General features: G+C 49.3%; 4 protein-coding genes across 4 annotated transcripts; 2 read left to right on the top strand and 2 right to left on the bottom strand.

Annotated features, from left to right (window-relative positions):
• Nucleotides 1-928: 928 nt before the first annotated feature.
• dapB (dipeptidyl aminopeptidase dapB) lies at nucleotides 929-3787 on the top strand (the record flags this gene model as incomplete). The annotated part of the gene is made up of 3 exons (XM_016745868.1): nucleotides 929-3299; nucleotides 3362-3631; nucleotides 3708-3787. 3 exons carry the CDS (start codon nucleotides 929-931, stop codon nucleotides 3785-3787), a joined length of 2721 nt encoding a protein of 906 aa, XP_016602315.1.
• A 415-nt stretch (nucleotides 3788-4202) lies between these two features.
• gtb3 (glycosyltransferase family 4 protein) lies at nucleotides 4203-12971 on the bottom strand (the record flags this gene model as incomplete). The annotated part of the gene is made up of 2 exons (XM_016745869.1): nucleotides 4203-12650; nucleotides 12897-12971. 2 exons carry the CDS (start codon nucleotides 12969-12971, stop codon nucleotides 4203-4205), a joined length of 8523 nt encoding a protein of 2840 aa, XP_016602316.1.
• A 1972-nt stretch (nucleotides 12972-14943) lies between these two features.
• Nucleotides 14944-16095, bottom strand: PEX2_086000 (uncharacterized protein; the record flags this gene model as incomplete). The annotated part of the gene is made up of 1 exon (XM_016745870.1): nucleotides 14944-16095. One exon carries the CDS (start codon nucleotides 16093-16095, stop codon nucleotides 14944-14946), a length of 1152 nt encoding a protein of 383 aa, XP_016602317.1.
• A 119-nt stretch (nucleotides 16096-16214) lies between these two features.
• On the top strand, nucleotides 16215-18126 carry agd3 (putative extracellular serine-rich protein; the record flags this gene model as incomplete). Its single annotated transcript, XM_016745871.1, has 3 exons — nucleotides 16215-16241; nucleotides 16298-17800; nucleotides 17860-18126. 3 exons carry the CDS (start codon nucleotides 16215-16217, stop codon nucleotides 18124-18126), a joined length of 1797 nt encoding a protein of 598 aa, XP_016602318.1.
• Nucleotides 18127-19748: the final 1622 nt, after the last annotated feature.

Raw genomic sequence — 19748 nt, forward strand, 5'->3', positions numbered from 1 at the left:
TCAGACTTGTAAACACTTCCTGTGCAATATTTATGGTAAACCGAGCTCCCTGAAATACTCCTTACAAATTCTATTATGAAAGGTGAGAGATGGGGAGAGGTCAGGTTCCAAAGTGTCATTTTGACATGGGAGACTTGAGGTCGGGGCTATTTAGGGTATTGTACATTTTAAGGGTAGAGAGGATACTACACCTCCCTATTTACAGACTCTCCAATGATTTTTATTTAGCTCATTCTTCGCTCTTTTACTTGATTAGTATTGTCGTCTAGTAAAATGCCCGGATCAAAAGCAAACTGAGAGAATGAGATCAGATGAAGAGGCAACCCTTAGGAAGTGTTTTAACATCTACATTAGACATATACGCGTCATTTTATATATTCGCTACGATATTATATTCCTACGCAAAATCAGGGACACATTTGCCACATATCCTTTTAGAAAAGCGTAGTACAGCTCAATATCACACACGTGTGTATGCACATATTCGAGATATATAACTAGGGCAACAATTTGAGGGCCAATTACCCCGATAAATAGCCATTAATTCCATAGATATTGTACACTTTAGCAACAAGATTAGTCTGTAAGAAGTAAACCAATCACCATCAGATATGAAAGCCAAAATGTTAAACCCAAAACGGTGTTGAATAAGAATATTTGAAGCTAAAGACATGAATAACTCGCGCCAAGAGATGGGCTCGGGCCGTTTCACAAGATCCCTCGACATTGGATGCTCTTGAAAAGTGACCTTTGCCTTTTCATATATTGTCTTAGTAATTTGGCGACTCTATACATATATACACGCACAGACTTACTGTTATTTAAGACAGTGATTACTGGCACTTGCCCGCCTCGAGTTGGGGGCGATAAGAGATAGTGTGACGATCGGGACGTCAGCTCCACCCGTGCACTCCGATCAACAAACACCATGGGGAAGTTCGAAGACGAAGGGAACTCAGAGTCCGTACCGTTGAATCGACAACGGTCTGAATCCCTCACCTCACAAACATCCACCGACTCCGGCCTGTCAATCGCCTCCGAATCATTCATGAAGAGCCACAAGGGAGGCAACACGATGCCGATGGAGGAAGGGGAGGGGGAAAGATACCGGGACATTGAAGACGGAGGGGAGATTGGTTCTGATGAGCCTCTTATATCAAGCGGGAAGAAGGCCGGTTCGTCTAGTCGCCTGCGCCAGATTGTCTGGTTACTGGTGTTGCTCTGCGTCGGTGGCTGGGTGCTTGCCTTCGTGCTGTTCCTCACGCAAAAACGACCCGATATAGCGGCGCTCTCATCTGCCGCAACTACTTCAACTGCGGTGATTCACGAACCAGACTCGGCGACCGGTCATGCGACCCACGGGAAACCAGTGACACTCGAGCAAGTCTTGAGTGGTACCTGGTCTCCAAAGTCCCATGCGATCTCTTGGATTGCAGGCCCGGACGGCGAGGATGGTCTTTTGGTTGAGCAGGGCGAGAAACAAGACGCCTTTTTGCGGGTGAAAGACATCCGCAGTAGTAAGAATGGCGTCGATGCCCTCGAGACCAGGGTGTTGATGAAGAAGGCGTATATCTGGTTTGATGGAGAGGCCTTGCCACCGGCCAAGACTTGGCCAAGTCCTGATATGAACAAGGTCTTGATCATGACTGACAGCCAGTCCAATTGGAGACACTCGTATTTTGGAAAATATTGGATCTTGGATGTGGCGACACAGAAGGCCGAGCCGCTAGATCCTGGGAACCTGAGTGGACGTGTACAGCTGGCAGCTTGGTCGCCGACCTCTGATGCGGTCGTGTTTGTTCGTGAGAACAACCTATATTTGCGTAAGTTGGCCTCTTTGGAGGTCACCCCCATCACCAAGGATGGCAACGAGAACCTCTTCTATGGTGTTCCAGACTGGGTGTACGAGGAAGAAGTCTTTGCAGGCAACACCGGCACCTGGTGGTCTGGTGATGGCAAGTTTGTCGCATTCCTTCGGACAAACGAGTCAGCAGTCCCTGAATATCCTATTCAATACTTCCTTTCACGACCATCAGGCAAAGAGCCACCGCCCGGACTTGAAAATTACCCCGAAGTCAGGCAGATCAAATACCCGAAACCTGGCAGCCCGAATCCAATTGTCAACTTGCAGTTCTATGATGTCGAGAAAAACGAGGTTTTCTCATTTGAGATGCCAGAGGACTTTGTCGACGATGAAAGAATTATCATCGAGATTGTCTGGGCGTCTGGGGGCAAGGTTTTGGTCCGAGAGACCAACCGCGAGAGCGATGTTGTGAAGATTTTTGTTATGGACACAAAGGCCCGAACTGGCAAACTGGTGCGGTCAGACGATATCGCCGCTCTAGATGGTGGTTGGGTTGAACCTTCACAGTCGACTCGGGTTATTCCCGCTGACCCCGAAAATGGTCGACCACACGATGGTTATATTAACACCGTTATTTATGAAGGCTATGATCACTTGGCTTATTTCACACCTTTCGATAACCCAGAACCTGTGATGTTGACCAAGGGCAATTGGGAAGTGGTCAAGGCACCGTCCGCTGTTGACCTGAAGAAGGGTCTGGTATATTTTGTTGCCACAAAGGAGGCTCCTACCCAGCGTCACGTATACTCGGTCAAACTGGACGGATCCGATCTTCGACCTCTGACGGATGTATCTGCACCCGGATTTTTCGAGGTTTCATTTTCTCATGGAGCCGGCTATGGTTTACTCAGCTATAAAGGCCCAGAAGTGCCGTGGCAGGCTGTGATCAACACCCAAGGTGATGAAATTGACTTCATAAACCTCATCGAGGAGAATGTTAAACTCGCCAAGATGGTCGAAGATTTCGCCCTCCCAACAGAGGTGTACACCAATGTAACCATTGATGGTTACACGCTCCAAGTTCTGGAGCGCCGCCCTCCGAACTTTGACCCTGCAAAGAAATACCCCGTGCTTTTCTACCTATATGGTGGACCAGGATCGCAAACGGTCGACCGCAAATTCACGATCGACTTCCAGACCTATGTTGCCTCGAGTCTGGGTTATATCGTCGTCACTGTGGATGGTCGAGGAACAGGTTTCATTGGGAGAGAAGCCCGATGCGTTGTCCGTGGTAATATCGGTCATTATGAAGCTCTCGATCAGATTGAGACGGCCAAGATCTGGGCTAGCAAGAGTTACGTGGATGAAAGCCGCATGGCAGTTTGGGGCTGGAGCTACGGCGGCTACATGACCCTGAAGGTCCTTGAACAAGATGCGGGCGAGACATTCCAATATGGCATGGCCGTGGCACCCGTCACTGATTGGAGGTTCTACGGTAAGCTCATTCAAATTACTATTGTTCACACATGCAATTACTGACATGCTAATTCTTCATAGACTCTATCTATACAGAACGTTATATGCACACCCCCGAGCACAACCCCTCAGGCTATGCAAATGCCTCCATCAGTGATGTCACGGCCCTAGGTCAGAGTGTTCGGTTTTTGATTATGCACGGTGTCGCCGACGACAATGTTCATCTCCAGAATACTCTTGTGTTGATCGACAAGCTGGATTTGAAGAACATCGACAACTACGACATGCAGGTCTTCCCTGACTCGGATCACAGTATACAATTCCACATGGCACATGCGCTTGTTTATGAACGTAAGTTGATTTCTGACGTGCTTCCATTTCATGGCTTCCCAATGTTGGCAAAGGACACGACTAATTTTGAATTAAGGCCTCTCGAGCTGGCTCATCAATGCGTTCAACGGTGAATGGCATCGGATCACGAGTCCGAAACCACAAGAGTCGACGTGACGCAGGATCTTGCGCAGTTCGTCTATTTTTGCTCTTTTTTTCGGCTTTTCGGGATAATTACATTTGTTTTGGAATTATCTACACTCCGTTTGTAGATTATATCCCGCTAGATATATATGTATAGCTTTAAGGAACAAATGATGCATAGTTTAAATGAATATATTCTCATTATTAAGACTAAGAATATGGGGTAAAAGGGCTATAGTCGCTGAGGTATGCCACAATTTTTCGACATGTCAAACCAATAAAACTGGTATAAAAAATCGACAAAACATATTAACAGAGGGGTTTTGAAAAGAAACAAAGTCAGACACCGGATAATGCAAGTATGAACAGAATGCAGCGAGGAAAATATACAGGAGTGCAGTATGTGCAAGTAGGGGGTAGGAAGGAGGGTGAGCGTATGAAACTCAAATCAAGAGGTGTGACTAGGAGAAAGCCCGCCAGCTCGAATGAAGTCCTCTCGGTTGGCGACACTAATGTCCGAATTTCGATATGGAAGGAAGTCTTCACGTTGCAAGCCACGCAGCTGTTCCCGACCGACGGTTGAAACGGAGCGCGAGTTGGATCGAGCACGAGAGTGAGCGTGAGGACTCAGCAGAGACAACCGATGGTTGGGAGTCCATACGGGTGATTGATTACCCGGGGAGCTGAGATTGGACAGCGCGGTAGGCCTTGGCGCAAAGACAGGCAGGCGAGCGAAGGACTCGGTATCCGTGGAGACATTGCTCATGCTCATAGCCGAGATATCAGACATGGGACGATTGTAGCCGCCGCGACCGGGTAACTGGGATGTAGAACTGTAGATAGTGGAGATACCGGACTGGGCAGAAGAGCGCCAGGAGTGCACCGCGCCGCGCGGGATAGTGATGATCTCTTCATCGACGCCAGTCTCGATAGCAGCTGCCACATCGGCCGGCTCGATCGGGTCGCCAGCTGCGCGGCTAGCCATTAGCTTGGCGGACTTGCCAATCCACAACATCTGCTCGTGCTCGCGGAGGTACCGGTCGCCGCTGAAGGACTTCTGGACAATCTTGCGGGTCATCATGCCGAGTTTGCGACGATGCTCGCTCTTCTCGTACATACGGCGGGTGATGGCTGTTACTTCCTCGGGTGTGGGAGAGGAAGTCAGGACTGGTGCAGGCGATGTGTCTTCGCTGTGTTTGCTCCATTCGCCGAGCATGGCAAGCATGCCAATTTGGGCCTTTGCCAGGGCGAGGGCGTCGTTCGGTGCGACGACAGCACTGAAGCGAGAGAAGTCATCTGGGTCGCTCAGTACTCGGAGGGAAGCACCGACGTCTGTGCAGACTACGGGAGCTCCAGTCAAAGCAGCCTCTCCCAGGGCAAGAGGGAGGCCTTCAGACAGAGATGAATTTAGGAAGAGCCAGGTGTTCTCCAGGACCTTCATGGGGTCGGCAGTTCCACGGAGTGTGACTCTGCCGCGAAGACCCTTTGATGCGATAATCTCTTGACACTCGGTAGAGTAAGTCGGGGCCTTGTCAATGGCGCCATAGATGTCTAGATGGTACTCGTCGAACTTCCACTGGTTGATGATGATATCCGCAGCAAGAAGGGCAGTCTTGATGTCCTTGGCATACCAAACGTGGGACAGCATGGTCACAGTCGGGCGCTCGGATTTGATTTCCTTGACCGGAGAGAACTTCTGCATGTCAGTGATACCGTTGACGACAGGATCGATCTTTCGACGGAAAGTGTTTCGGTGCTCAATCGTGCCCTGGCAGGTACCAATCTCGACCTCCCAACCGGGGTTGAAGAAGTCTGCACATGGAAGGATGATGTCTGCGTGGTGTAGGGTCAAGACGGAAGTAATTCGCATCAATCCAAGAAGCGCGTTTCGAACAAATGGCGAGAGCTTGCAAAGGGCAGACGAAAGGCAGAGATTGGTTTCACGCCAACTGATGGCGTGGTCCCAAATCTGCAAGGTACAGTTGCGCTTGATCTTGCATACAACACCGTAAGAGGCACTGACGCTGTGATGTGAGGCTTGGAAGGTTGAAGGAATCTTTTCAGGAACCGGGATCGAGAAGATAAAGAGATACCGGTACCAGAGCTCCAGGGCGACATCGAGGGATGCCAGGGTAGGAAGCTCAGTGTCAAACCACTGGGAGGACGGAATGGTGTTTGACATTTCCTGGGTCAGCCATAAATCGCGCCAGCTCTGCTTCACTGTCTCACTGTTCCACACCTGAGTCCAATGACGGGACTCTTGGAAGTATGTGTTCAGGTTTACAAGTGCTCGAGTCGCCTGGTGGATATCAGACTTCGAGAGATGAACTGCCCGGGCACCTTTAACCAAAGCTGTCAGAATCGGAATGAAATTCATCTTGATGTCGAACTCGCTCGCTGATGTAACATTGTCCACCTCAGCATCCAGCTTGTTCTGGAACAAACCGTGAGTTGGAGTGAGGAAGTCCATACCCCAAAGCGGGATGAGCTTGAGAGACTGGATGTTCTGTTCGGTCTGATGCTTGGGGACACCAAAATCGTTTGCAGACTCGCAAATCATGTGCCATTTGATGGTCCGCAGGGAGTTGATCATATCTCGTCGACAGGCAGAGACACCGCCACCTTCATTGGGCCAGGTGCCGTTGTCTGCTGCCATGACATGGAGCGTCTTGTCGGTATCGAGGCCAAAGTTCTTGGAGCGGGTGTTAACAACAGCATCACCTCCAGGGCCAAAGTTGAGCAGATCGGTGAGTTTAACAGCGAGCGGGGTCCAGCTGGAAATGTTGTCGTCTAGATCTGCACTGGCCATGATTGCATCAGCGCGGAGATCCACGTACTTCTTTGCAGATCCAAGATTGCCCCAGTCACGGCTGCGCCAGTAAGGGGTAAGAACCTTATCTCTGCGAAGAATGCGGTCGTCCATCCAGCGTACAATAATCGCATCGAAGTCAACGCGATCCTTCCATGCCTTCCACATCAAGGAGCGAGCCCGAGAAGTTGACACCACAAAACGCTTCTTCGTGAGACCCAGTGTCCGGGTAAGAAGGTTTGATTGGAGACTATCACAGTAGACAAATGGGTTATCATGCACAAAGCTGGTATACTTCGGCTTGGACAATACACCCAGATAATCGTGTTCAATCATGGGCGGAGTCTGCATCTTCTGCCCATTGATAGTGGTGAAGATGGTAGGATGGAATTTGTGATCATACAGCCATCGACTTTCATAGACATCAGCACCCTGGACAAAGCTGGCCTCGGTGACCTTGGAGTGAGGAATCCAGCGCTCAACCTTCTCGGGATGGCGACGTGGAGGCGCACACCAAGACACCGTGCAGCTGATGTGGGATAACACGAACTCGGCTCGCAGCAACTCATCACCAAAACGGGGGTTCTTGCGATAGTGGTACTTGAAGCGGATCAGATTGCCATCCTTCATGTAGGAACCCGATTCGATGAGACCTTTGCGGTTGTACTGGACGCTTTGCAGATGGTTTGTTCCTGACACGCAACGTCGTCCTAGTGGAATGCGATTTGGGGATTTGCCAAGCTTGAAGCCCTTCTTAGTCGGAACTCGGTAGTCGTAGTGGTATTCGTTGATCACTTTGCCGTCCTTGAATTCTTGCTTGACCAGAAGCAACATGTCACCCGAATAGGTGCTGACGTACTTCAGAGATTTGACCTCTTTGGGCTCGGTCTTATGCTCACCAGAATAGTGGTAGATCTTGAAACCGCCATCAATCTCGTGGTGCCTGAAGGCTGTGAAGGTGCCGTCCAGGCTCTGGATAATGACCCGGCTCTTTTTGATATGGATCGTCATGCCCTTAGTCTCTTCCCACAGCCGCTTGACGTTCTTGCGGCCATGGAAGAGAAAGAATGACAAGCCCAGATCTTGAACGATCTTAGAATAAACCCAGACCATATTAAACAAGAATACAACTGGCACGCGGACAACGGTCGGAAGGGTCCGAGTGACGTGATTGAACTCTCTCTGGAATTCCGGGTCTGCAACCAAAGCCACCACAAAGAACTTGACCATTGATCCCAGCTTGTGGTAAATGTAGCTAGCTGGTGATCGGACTAGCGATAACGCAATCGGGAGCTTTCGAGGTATGTAGGAAATGTACTTTGAAGTCTCGGGCTCTTTAGGAAGAGCGCTTTCTCCAGTTCCCCAGTGCGCATAGTCGAGAACGCTAATTGCAGTGGCTGCTCCAAGGTTGCAACGAGCAACATGGATATTAAGGTCATCGGTATCGAATGTGCAAAGATTTTTCTGGAGCCATTGGCGTTGGCTATTGGAGAGGCTGCATTGTTGACCCAAACAACGCTTCAGCAGCACATCCCGAACTTCGGTTGGCAGCTTGTCCCAATGGAGATCGGCCTCAAAGCCAAGGCAAAGCTGCCGAAGAAGCTCCTTCTTAGCCCAGCGTACGACTGTAGTTGTGTTGGCCTCCTCACGAAGCTGTTGAGCCATTGTGTGAGTTACTCCACCGGAGACAATCGATCCTGCCAATGATGCGTACTCATGAGGAATACCCATCATAAGCTCTGTGACAGCATGAAGCAATGTTTCAGCAATGATCTGACAATTTGCGCTGATATCAAGACGCTCGTCTAGGAGCCCTCCCACGGTGATGGCTAACTTTAACTGGTTTCCGGTACTGCAACTGAGAGCGCGAATGCCGGGACCGAGAGAGCCAGGAGAGACAAGCTCAATGACAATGTCGCCCTTCTCCCACGCTGAAATTGCGGTGTTGACAATATTCTTGGAGCAGGGGAACGCCTCTTCAATCCTAAGTTCTTCTCTGCAAGACATCATAGTACTCTTGATTTCGACACCAGGATGAATAGCAGGATTGAGCTTGAATCGGGAATCGGAAGGAAGTAGCGAATAGCTTTCGAAGAAAGTCTGAAGCTCTTGCTGAGACCATTCGGGGTCCGACCATGGTGTTGTAAACGCATGGAAGGTGCGGCCAAGTTCCACCGGAGAGTCCACTTTGTTTGGCATACCCATTTTGGCATTCCAAATCGAGAGGATGGCAACGGTCCAGGTGGCAGATCCGAGTCCAATGATCTGCGAGTATAGAGAACGCGGCATACAGAGTTTGAGAGCGATGCCGACTGGCAACCCGATGCAGATACCAATGAGGAGAGGCTTCAATGCATGAGGGCCGGTGAAGATCTTTGTGTATTGGTACCAGATCAAACCAGTGTAGGCGAGAACGTAGGAGAAGAAAACAATCATGCCTTCAATCGATGATTGGAAGGTCCAAATGAGAGCAGTAGCAAGGGCAAGACTCCAGACATGCCACAAAAGGAATCTAAAAAGAACTCGCCAGTATACCTTTCGCCGGAGCTGCACCTCCTTTTTCTGTGCGAGTCGAATATCCTTTGCAGATCTGACGGAAAAAGGTGCATTGCGACCAAGAGCATCGTGGAGCTCCTGGGCTTTAGTATCAATGAGCACGGCCCCGATCAAATAGTAGGCAAGGGCAAAGCCAACAGCCATTCGATTAGCATCATTCACACTGCCAGTGAGGCCAAGAATGCGATCACCACTCAGTAGTTGTGCCCATTTGTCGAGAAGTGCAATCACAAAGTAGAGAACACCACATCCAATCTCTTTGCTCGATTGGCGCCAGTGAACGAATGCATTGTGCAGACGAAGACCTTTCTGGGAGTTGCGCAAGGTATCAAGTGCGACCTTGGTTTGGATGTTCCAACCAGAACTGAACGGAATCGGCCTCGGCACATCTGCGTGGCGACAGTACCAATCGAGAAGGAAATTGGTAGACTCCCAGTCCCGGGCAAGCTCAACGACCATTTTATCCTTGGATGCTTTTGAGAATATTCCGCGCTTTGTCTCAGCCAAGACGTCTTTCGACAGGGCTTCTCTCGCCAGCTTGAGGGCAGCCGGGTCACTCATATTGGCGAAGACTTTCTCGTCATCATGTCCATAGGCAGTGATATACCACTTACGGATCTCAGTGTCATCGGTGCGTCGCACAGATTGGTACCAAGTGACCCATTTGGAGGTAACCGAACGAAGGCAGAGCAAGAGAACACCAATGAAGACATAGATAATGGCGAGATAGACAGCCGAGTCGTTGCCAGTCCAGGCCGTTATGATCGGTGCCAAGAAGAGGATCGGGATGCACATAATAATTGGCTTGCGCCCAGATAAAAAGGTCGAGCCAGGGTAACTGAAGCTTGCAAGCGAGGCGAAGGTTGAGAAGTAGATTGTCAGAGCGATCAGGTAGAGGTAGAAGATGATACCGGCGCGAGGGCCTCGAACACTTGAAATGGCAACAAAGCCGATCAAGCCACCGGCCACAGTGAAAGCAATACCAGCAATCAGCCGAATGAGGACGAACATGTTCGCTGCTGCAAAGGCCATCGAAATGAGGTAGTAAGGGCCACCACATGCAATCCAGGTACCAATTGCACCGGAAAACAGCAGAGAGATCATCAGCGCCATAGTTGCACTGTCCTGTTCATCGTGGGACATGGCGGCAGAAAGATAGAGTCCGCGGCCAACCATGGTAAGCAAGATAATATCAATCAAAGCCGGAATGGCGAAGACACTCAAAAATGTGAATCGCTGGTATCCAGGCATAGTCTTAGGTTGCTCATCGGGATTGACATCAATCTGAGCTCCGGCGTAGGATGTAGCGAGCTCTGGAGCACCATTAACCCAGTTCGGGGGCTGATGTTCTCCATAGTAAGCTCTGAACCGGTCGGATAACAACTTTCCGAAAACACTGGGAGCTACGTCAAAATAAGCTTCACATCGCGATCCAAGGGCAAATGACTCTGCGAAGGCGGCAGCCTGATCGGTATGGTTGTTAAATAGAGGATTCCGATCAGTCACTTCTGCGTAAATCTCATCGAAGGCTCCCTGTCTTGCGGCACAGAAGAGCGCAAGAGCCATCATATCCACATAGGTGTCAACGAAGCCACCTTGGAGAAGCGCGCATAGACCACTAGTAATGGCGGCAAGGTCATCCTCGCGGCGACACCTCAGAACATCAGAGAGTACACTGTCGGCTTGATGGAAAAGATCAAGGCAAACGTCAAGAGAGGGGTATCTGCAACCTTGATCCATGTACCAATTGATACGAGACCTGATTAGATCCTCGGGAGAGGTAGATTTCTCGAGATACCCAACTGTGTTCAGCGCTTTCAATTGAGCAAACGAAGGGGCATCCACTAGTTGCTTGCGAATGTAGGTGCAGATCACTTCAGATAGCTCGCTATGAGAATCGGTCAGAGAGAGGTGCTGCAAGAGAAGGAGGCGCTCTTCAGGGCTGAGAACATCGATATCTTGAATCAGACGACGGGGGAGGCCGGTATCATGGGAAACATCCCGAGACCAGGTCGCGAAGGTCGCCTCGGCCTCAAAGCAAACATGCCGTGGAAATCCCTTCGCCGAGAGAAAGGTGTGAAGAATAGTTCCAGCCAGGCCTTGCGCATTCTTGGATACATAAATCTCAATACCATCATGCTCCATATCAAAAACCGCCCAAAAGCGGAAATCAGAGCTTTTGCGCAGACCGGAGTCGAGACAAAGATTCACATGCAACAAATCGTTGGATGCCCAGTTTGAAAGTTCCTTGACTGTGCTGGCCAAATTATCATCATCTTCGGAGAGATCCAGAGAGTCATAGAATTGACCTAGAAGGAGTCCAATGCTTTGGATTTTTGTTGTCGGGACGGGATGAAGAAGGTTGAGAGACTTGAGCCGTTGTTGAGATTGGACAATTTCTGCAAAGGCCAGTGGAGTCGAATCTGAACCGAGAGGGAAGCAACCAAGTGAATTGTAGGCCATCCCTGACATGGAGATAGAGAGAGGACTGCCCTGCGACTTGACTTGTGCGACCCATTCTGGAGGATCACGTAGTCGAATGGTCGGGCTATCGGGAGCCTTTGCGTCATATTCCGACGAGTCCAGTAGCGCATCAATAGCAGGGAAAATTGGCTTGAGAATGTCCCAGCCAGCCTTGCTATCCGGGGAAGGCAATATGTTCAGGTTGGCACGCCAGGTATCATGGGCCTTCATCATTTCTGCTTCCTTCAGCCAACCAAACGCAGGAAGAGGTTCGAGAGTCGTGACGTTAAGATCTGCATCGTGAAGAGCAGCTTCGGGACCGATCCAGGTAATCGCGCTATAAAAGCCGCACCATTGGATAGATCTGCGGACTATGGCATTGGGAACGGTGACATTGTCATCAACGGTTTCCCAGGCCATTACTACAAAGTCTCTCATGCAAGACTCAGAAACAAACGCCTTGATTGTTGCTTGTAGTTCGGCCATTTGGAAGTAATCCCGCTTTTCGCCTTGAGGCATGATGCTGGCATTTCGAATGACCAAACCCGCCACGGCAGCACTCTGCACAGCCTTTCGATCCTTCAAGAAATGCGGTGGCTCCGACTCGAGATACACTGCCAGGCCGAGGCTGCTGATGGTCTCGAGAAACTTTCTTCGAGCCGTAGGACGGAGCACATCTTCCCAATTGGCGAGGAGAATACCAGAAAATGCGGTATTATGGAATCCACTTGCGAGCAATTCCTCGATCTTTTCGATGACGGTCAAAGCTGATGCCTTTGGAGGAAGGACTTTCCCCAAATCCACACGTCCTAGGACTTGGCTGCGCTCGTGTCTGGAAATAGCTTTGGATACACCTGTCTGGAAGGGATCCACAACCAAGACATCCCATTCTTGCAAGAGTCTTTCTTGCGAGACAGTAGGTGGGTTTTCAAAGCTTCCCAAGTATACTCCGAAGCTCGCGGGCTTTCCTTTGTGCGGACGTCTGCTGATCAAGTTGAGTTCTCGGTTGGCCAGGGTAGTGAGACGCTTGGATACATTCAATGGCACATTGTCCGGTAGTGGCCTTGACTAAATATAGGCTAGAATTAGCATCCGAACCAGAGGGAAACAGCTCATGGGTGGAGGCTATATCGTACCTTATAGTATTTGATAAGTCTTTTTACTCCGGAATATACAATTGACACAGAGCCAATGGTGACTGTGAGTAGCAAGACTCCAATGAATACCTAGGGGAAATAGTCAGCATATTTTCGTGCTGTGTCTGTAACAAGAGCGCCGAACGTCAAGTTGCAAAGAGGACCAGAATCAACATACAAATTGCCACCAATGCTCTTTCATGGCATCCCAGCCAAGAGCATGTGGCCTGACTGGGAGTGAATCTACTGCCATTATGTCAAGACGTTGAGTCCTCGACTTAATATCTCTCTGGACGCAATATAAGAGGCACAAGGTTAGATAACCTGTTGCCAAGTAGAGATGAGATTCCCCAATGCAAATGCTTATAGTGACATGCTGAAACGAGTGACTGCTGTGGTATGCAAGAGCCAAAGATGTTGAGGTGGAACAAAAAAAAAGCACAGGGGAGCTTAAGTGTTGACAAGATGATAAGGTAAAAGAGTAGTGGGGGAAGGACTAAAGTGAATATCCACTCCTCCAAGCCGCATAAGTAAAGTAGACAATTTTGCCTCCTAGGATTTTCCTTGCTCGGTTGTCAGAGGGGTAAAAGAGAAAAAAAAGAAAAAAAAAGAAAAAAAAGAAAGAATTGTATACACGGAGGACGGAGTAGCTTCGCCTCTTTTGGACTGTTTAGGACAAAGGGTAGGTGTCTAGGCGTCTAACGAAGAGATCTCAGAAACATGGGGCAAAAATAGCAACACACTAAGTTTTTGTTAGATGCAAGACTAAGGGAAGCCCACTAACAAATGCACGGCTGACCGATGAGACAGACCCGGTGGAGCCAGGCATAGGTACATATTCTATAGCAGATATGCTGCCATGTGTAGCAAAGCCATGCGGTTTATATCGTGGCAACTATTACCCCTATGGACCCTGTGTGTTTCCCTGAATCTGTTCTCATTGAACACATCATATCAACATTGAACACATTGTGTTTTTTCACCCCTGTCTCAAGATGTATCTCTATCAGATTTCGCCTGCTTAGCTTGTAAGCTAAAGATGCAGTTAGGCACGGGCTAGAAGCATCATATCATTCTGCGGACAAAACTCGAGGTCTTGGCAAGAAAATAATAATAATTAAAATAATTAAATTCAGAGAAAATCTAGGAAATATAGAAAATAAAGAAATATAGGAAAATACAGAAAATAAAGCGGGAAAAAATAACTGCCAACTATGACCTGATGAAACCAACAAGGAAGAGTGGAGCCGGGACAATGAAGAACCCCATCAAAAAAAGACGACATTGTACGTATAAACCGGTAAGTGAAAATTACCATGTATTTGTTGTAAAGTGAGTAAATACATACATGGTACAGAGAACCATGTAATCATACATACCCCGTACTTGGTATTTGGACTAAGACATGGACAAGGTTTGTTTCCCCACACCAACTTTGGGATCTGAGTCCTTTCCCCTGGCGAATGTTCCAAGGTTGGAACTGTACCTGATCCCGTTAGAGGGCCTGTACTCGGTACTGGGGATGGTGTCGGAGCTTTTAGCCCTTTCAACGTACGTAGTCCATTCAATTGCCTAGCCTTACCTCTGTTTTCCCTTTTATTTTATTATTTTTAACCCAAAAGCAAAAAAATAATATAAAAATAAAAATAAAAAGTGATTTCTCACTTGGCCCTGCCAAGACCAATTGTTGATTGACCAATCGCATACTTAGCATGAGTTGCCAACGCAGTATATTGTAAAATGTGTGTCTCCTATATCCTCCCCATTTCAAAATCGCCGGATCTCAGACCCCCACAGAAATCAGAACTCGCTTTAAGCTCCCAAAATCATCAACGCCACATGGAGACCCGTATAGAGTATTTCTTTTTTAAACTGAGATTACCTCCGAAATTAACTAGACACAAAAGGCGATAGGCCTAGAGTTGAAACCTTTGGCTTACTCCACAAAGGTTTGATGTAGTATAAAGATGACGATCAGGCACATATGGGTGGACAGACACAAGCTAATTCCATTCGTTCATTATACTCCGTATTTTATTTCATTTTCCTAGCTGTCGTTAGTACTGCAGACCTGCATACTGTGTGACCTTCCATATTGAGAACCTGGTCAATATCATGGTTGCCGTGCCAGTCTGGGCCTTGAAGGTCGGCTGCTACTACGCATTTATAACATGCGACACTCCCCCCGGAGTTTGGCCTGAGAACACGCCGACCATCATCGCATATTATCCTCCGGTCTCGACTCCTTCTAGTACTCCTGGCAGTTCTGTTGGAGTGAGCTCAACTACGCTCGCTACTTCTACACACTCGTTCACTTCTGTTTCTGTCTCTTCGTCTCTGCCTACCCCTATCGATAGTTCGTCTAGCGCAGTTGCACCGATCACCACTCCTGCAGCATCCACCTTCGTTACTTTCACCTCGTCGGGCGCAATCCCGTCCGAGTCTGCTTCGGGATCAGTGATCGTCACTGTCTCAACTGGTTCTTCCAGCGTCCCTACCCAGAGTGGGTCGTCGTCTGTCTCATCGGGCTCCGCTTCTAGCTCTGCTGTTTCGCCTTCCGGAAGTTCTGCCGCCAGCTCATCCGCCTCGTCCGCAGTTTCCAGCAGCCAGGCTTCTTCATCGCCTGCCTCAAGTGCCGCTTCTTCCTCAGTCGTTTCATCTTCAGTCGTTTCGTCTTCAGTCGTTTCGTCTTCGGTCGTTTCGTCTTCGGTCGTTTCGTCTTCGGTCGTTTCGTCTTCGGTCGTTTCGTCTTCAGTCGTTTCGTCTTCGGTCGTTTCGTCTTCAGTCGTTTCGTCTTCGGTCGTTTCGTCTTCGGTCGTTTCGTCTTCGGTCGTTTCGTCTTCGGTCGTTTCGTCTTCAGTCGTTTCATCTTCAGTCGTTTCGTCTTCAGTCGTTTCGTCTTCGGTCGTTTCGTCTTCGGTCGTTTCGTCTTCGGTCGTTTCGTCTTCGGTCGTTTCGTCTTCAGTCGTTTCGTCTTCAGTCGTTTCGTCTTCAGTCGTTTCGTCTTCGGTCGTTTCGTCTTCGGTCGTTTCGTCTTCGGTCGTTTCGTCTTCGGTCGTTTCGTCTTCAGTCGTTTCGTCTTCAGTCGTTTCGTCTTCAGTCGTTTCGTCTTCGGTCGTTTCGTCTTCGGTCGTTTCGTCTTCGGTCGTTTCGTCTTCGGTCGTTTCGTCTTCAGCCGTTTCTAGCAGCCAGGCTTCTTCTTCGTCGCCGGCCTCAAGTGCCGCTTCTTCGTCAGTCGTTTCGTCTTCGGCTGTTTCATCTGCATCTGCTTCCACAAGTGCTTCTGTGACTACTCCTAAGATGTCGTCCACCGCCATCTCCATCTCGGCTTCTGCTTCTGCAACCCCACTCAACCACGCGGCTGTTGCCGCCAACATCCTGGTCATTGCCAGAGATGCTGCCTCTGCAGGTGTGGCTAGCTCCGGCCTCAATGGGTACGGTATTCCCTTCACCACTCTGATTGTTCCCTCCGCTGGTGTCACTCTTCCCGACCTTAATGGCACCGCCGGAGGAAACTTCGGAGGTATTGTTGTTGCCTCTGAAGTCAGCTATGAGTATGGTGGTGACCTGGGCTTCCAGAGTGCCCTGACCACCGATCAGTGGACCCAGCTATATGCTTACCAGCTTGAGTATGGTGTCCGTATGGTCCAATACGATGTCTACCCAGGTCCCAAATTTGGTGCATCCGCTATCGGCGGATGCTGTGACAGCGGAGTTGAGCAACTTGTCTCATTCACTGATATCAGTGATTTCCCCACATCTGGCTTGAAGACCGGTGCAGGTGTCAGCACCAGTGGTCTGTGGCACTACCCCGCGACTATCAGCAACACCACCTCTACCAAGCAAATTGCCTCGTTTGCCCCCACCACAGGCTTCACCACTGAGAGTGTCGCTGGTGTGATTAACGACTTCGATGGTCGTCAGCAGATGGCCTTCTTCATCGGTTTCGACACTACTTGGAGTTCTACATCCAGCTACCTGCAGCACGCATGGATCACCTGGATCACCCGCGGTCTGTACGCCGGACACCGCCGCGTCAACCTGAACACTCAGATCGATGACATGTTCCTCGAGACTGAAATTTACTCGCCCGCCGGTAAAAACTTCCGCATTCGCGCCCAGGATTTGAGCAAAATTGCCAGCTGGACCGATGAGATCAACGCCAAGATGCCCGCTGGCAGTTCTTACTTCGTCGAAATTGGCCACAACGGTAATGGAAACATCGAGAACTCTTCTGATACCTCCGATTCCGGCTGGGATGCTTGCGGAGCTGCTATCGAATATGAATCGCCTGCTGACACTCCTCTCGAGTGGATGAAACCTCTCGGAACTGGCACTGACTTGTGGCCTGCTGTCCCCACTACCTACGACTGGACTGCTACTTGCACTGCCATGGATGAGCTCCTAGCCTGGTGGACCACCGAAAGCAACCTCAACAAGTTCGGTCACATTTCCCACACCTTCACCCACGAGGAACAAGACAATGCCACCTACAGCGATGTGTACAAGGAGATCAGCTTCAACCAGGCTTGGCTTGCGGCCGTCGGTATCGACAAGGCCACCAAGTTCACTTCCAACGGTATCATTCCTCCTGCCATCACTGGCCTGCACAACGGCGATGCCCTTCGAGCCTGGTGGGAGAACGGCATCACCAACTGTGTTGGTGACAACACCCGCCCTGCCCTTCTGAACAAGGAGAATAACATGTGGCCTCTCTTCACAACTGTTGCCGCCAACGGTTTCGATGGAATGCAGGTCAACCCTCGATGGGCCTCTCGCATCTACTATAACTGCGACACCCCTGCCTGTACCGTTGCAGAATGGATCGCCACCTCTGCTGGTTCCGGCACCTTCCAGGACCTCCTCGCCATTGAGAAGGGTGAGACCATGCGTCACCTCTTTGGTCTCTTCCACGATGGTTACATGTTCCACCAGGCCAACCTGCGGAACATTGATGTTGACCCGATCACCATCAACGGTGTGTCTGAGAAGTACTCCATTATGCAAGCTTGGGTGGAAACCCAGGTTCAGGAGTTTGTCCGCCTGGCTGAATGGCCCATCATCACACTCACTCACCAGGAGGTAAGATAAACCCTTTCCAACGCATTACAATCTCTCGTTCATATGTTGACCTATCATAGATGTCCGCTTCCTTCCTTGCCCGTTACAACCGTGACAAGTGTGGCTACTCCCTGAGCTACGCCACCAGCAACAAGAAGATCACTGCCGTCACTGTGTCTGCCACCGGCAATACCTGCACTGACCCCATCCCGGTGACCTTCCCTGTTGCCCCTACCAGCACCCAGGGCTTCTCTACCGAGAAGCTCGGTGCTGACCCCCTGACTGTCTGGGTCAAGCTCTCTGGCTCCCCTGTCACTTTCACTCTTTCCACCCCCATTTCCCTTTGAGATTGCAAAGATGATTGACCTGCCTTGATTTGGCAGGTTGATGTACTCTTCGGCTTTGTTGATCACCCATCGCTTTCATATTATCTTGTGGATATCTCTTCTAGATGTCAATAATGGTTTATATATATGTGAAGGAAAAGGAACCCTTGCTTTTTCTGTTGATACGAATTTTGAATGTCCTGTATTTTCTAATGTATGGAAATCTGAAGTATGGTTATTTGATAGCATACAATGTTTCTTTCTGATTGACCTTCTCATTTGATGCTCAGCCTTTACAAAGTATTAAATGGCCTCATGACTATATAAAAAAACATATTCTCGACACCACCCTACGACATATCATCTGGCGGCCTAGCAGATCGGCATTCTGTCAGAAATTTCGCGCTGCAGGTCCAAAGTGACAATGTCCATAGCGTTGTACGAGCCAAGGGACGCCATCATCCGACAGATCCGGCACAAGGCGGCGGACAATCATTTCCACACGTCCTGTACATCGAGTCATGTAACCAGAAGCAGAATAATGGGATTTCTACCGATGATACCAAGCCATCCAAAGCCAATCAATCGTTGCGAAAACAAACACTAGCATGTCGATTCCGTCTACCCCGTACGGACGAGGCTAAAAGCAGAAGAACAGTCTAGACAGCGAGTTTGGGGCTTAACTTGTCTCTCAACATCCTACCATGCGCCATCACCACGCTACTCATCTCGCCCACCCGATGACCGCCATCTGGGTAATGTATCTTGAGCCAAGTAATTCGGTAAATAATGATTATGTCTCGGAAGCCAAAAGCCGATGGATGTAGCGCAAATGCAAGTATTGGCTGCTGTTAATATCTGAAATACAGGTACATATTCCCATGTAGTCTACCTGCAGGGTGCATAGGGTAATCTAATTTAGTCACGAATCTGGGTCCAGACCTACAGCGGGGAAGCATGTATGGGGTATACGATGGAGTTTCATGCAGCTATTGCATCAAACCGCTACTGCACCAAACAGCTCAGTCGAGTCATAAACAAGGAGGCTCAGCGCTAAATTTGAAATCGCCGGCATAGGATGGCACCATTTCGGCGATATCCGCTAGAATAGTTTCCTCGGCATTAAAGCCACCCGGTCTCGAATTCAATGCGCCCTACTCCGTATATTAAATTGTACCTGACAGTCATGTAGAATGTATGTCATGTAAGCCTGCAACTCGGTTTAAGTTTGGATTTTAGAGCTTACTCTGACTGCCACAGCTACTGTCGCTCCTTTTTTTCTCTCTCTTTTCTTTCTTACCATTCCTAGTAGCGGCGGGTACCGACTGCAAATATTACGAAACCACGGAATGAGCTAGAAGAAAAACCCCCTTGGCGTGCATGCTAAGCGAGACACTCTGAATCAAGAGTCAAAGGGGCCTAGTATAAGGTGACTTGTCAAACAGTGAAGCTTGGAAGTACTGAAGCGAGATCTTGGCATGGGCTCGAGCTCTTCAAATTCTCGGGAGAAAAAAAAAACCGAGACTAAGCCGAGACTAATGATTTCGTATAGAGTCAGATTTGTAATTGCCCACTCCTGTGGACCTGTTTCGGTTAGCGGGTGTGGCGTGCAGGAGATTTGCGTCAAGGGAAGAATCAGGCGA

Source organism: Penicillium expansum, assembly GCF_000769745.1.
Source record: "Penicillium expansum strain MD-8 chromosome Unknown contig284, whole genome shotgun sequence".
NCBI lineage: Eukaryota > Fungi > Ascomycota > Eurotiomycetes > Eurotiales > Aspergillaceae > Penicillium > Penicillium expansum.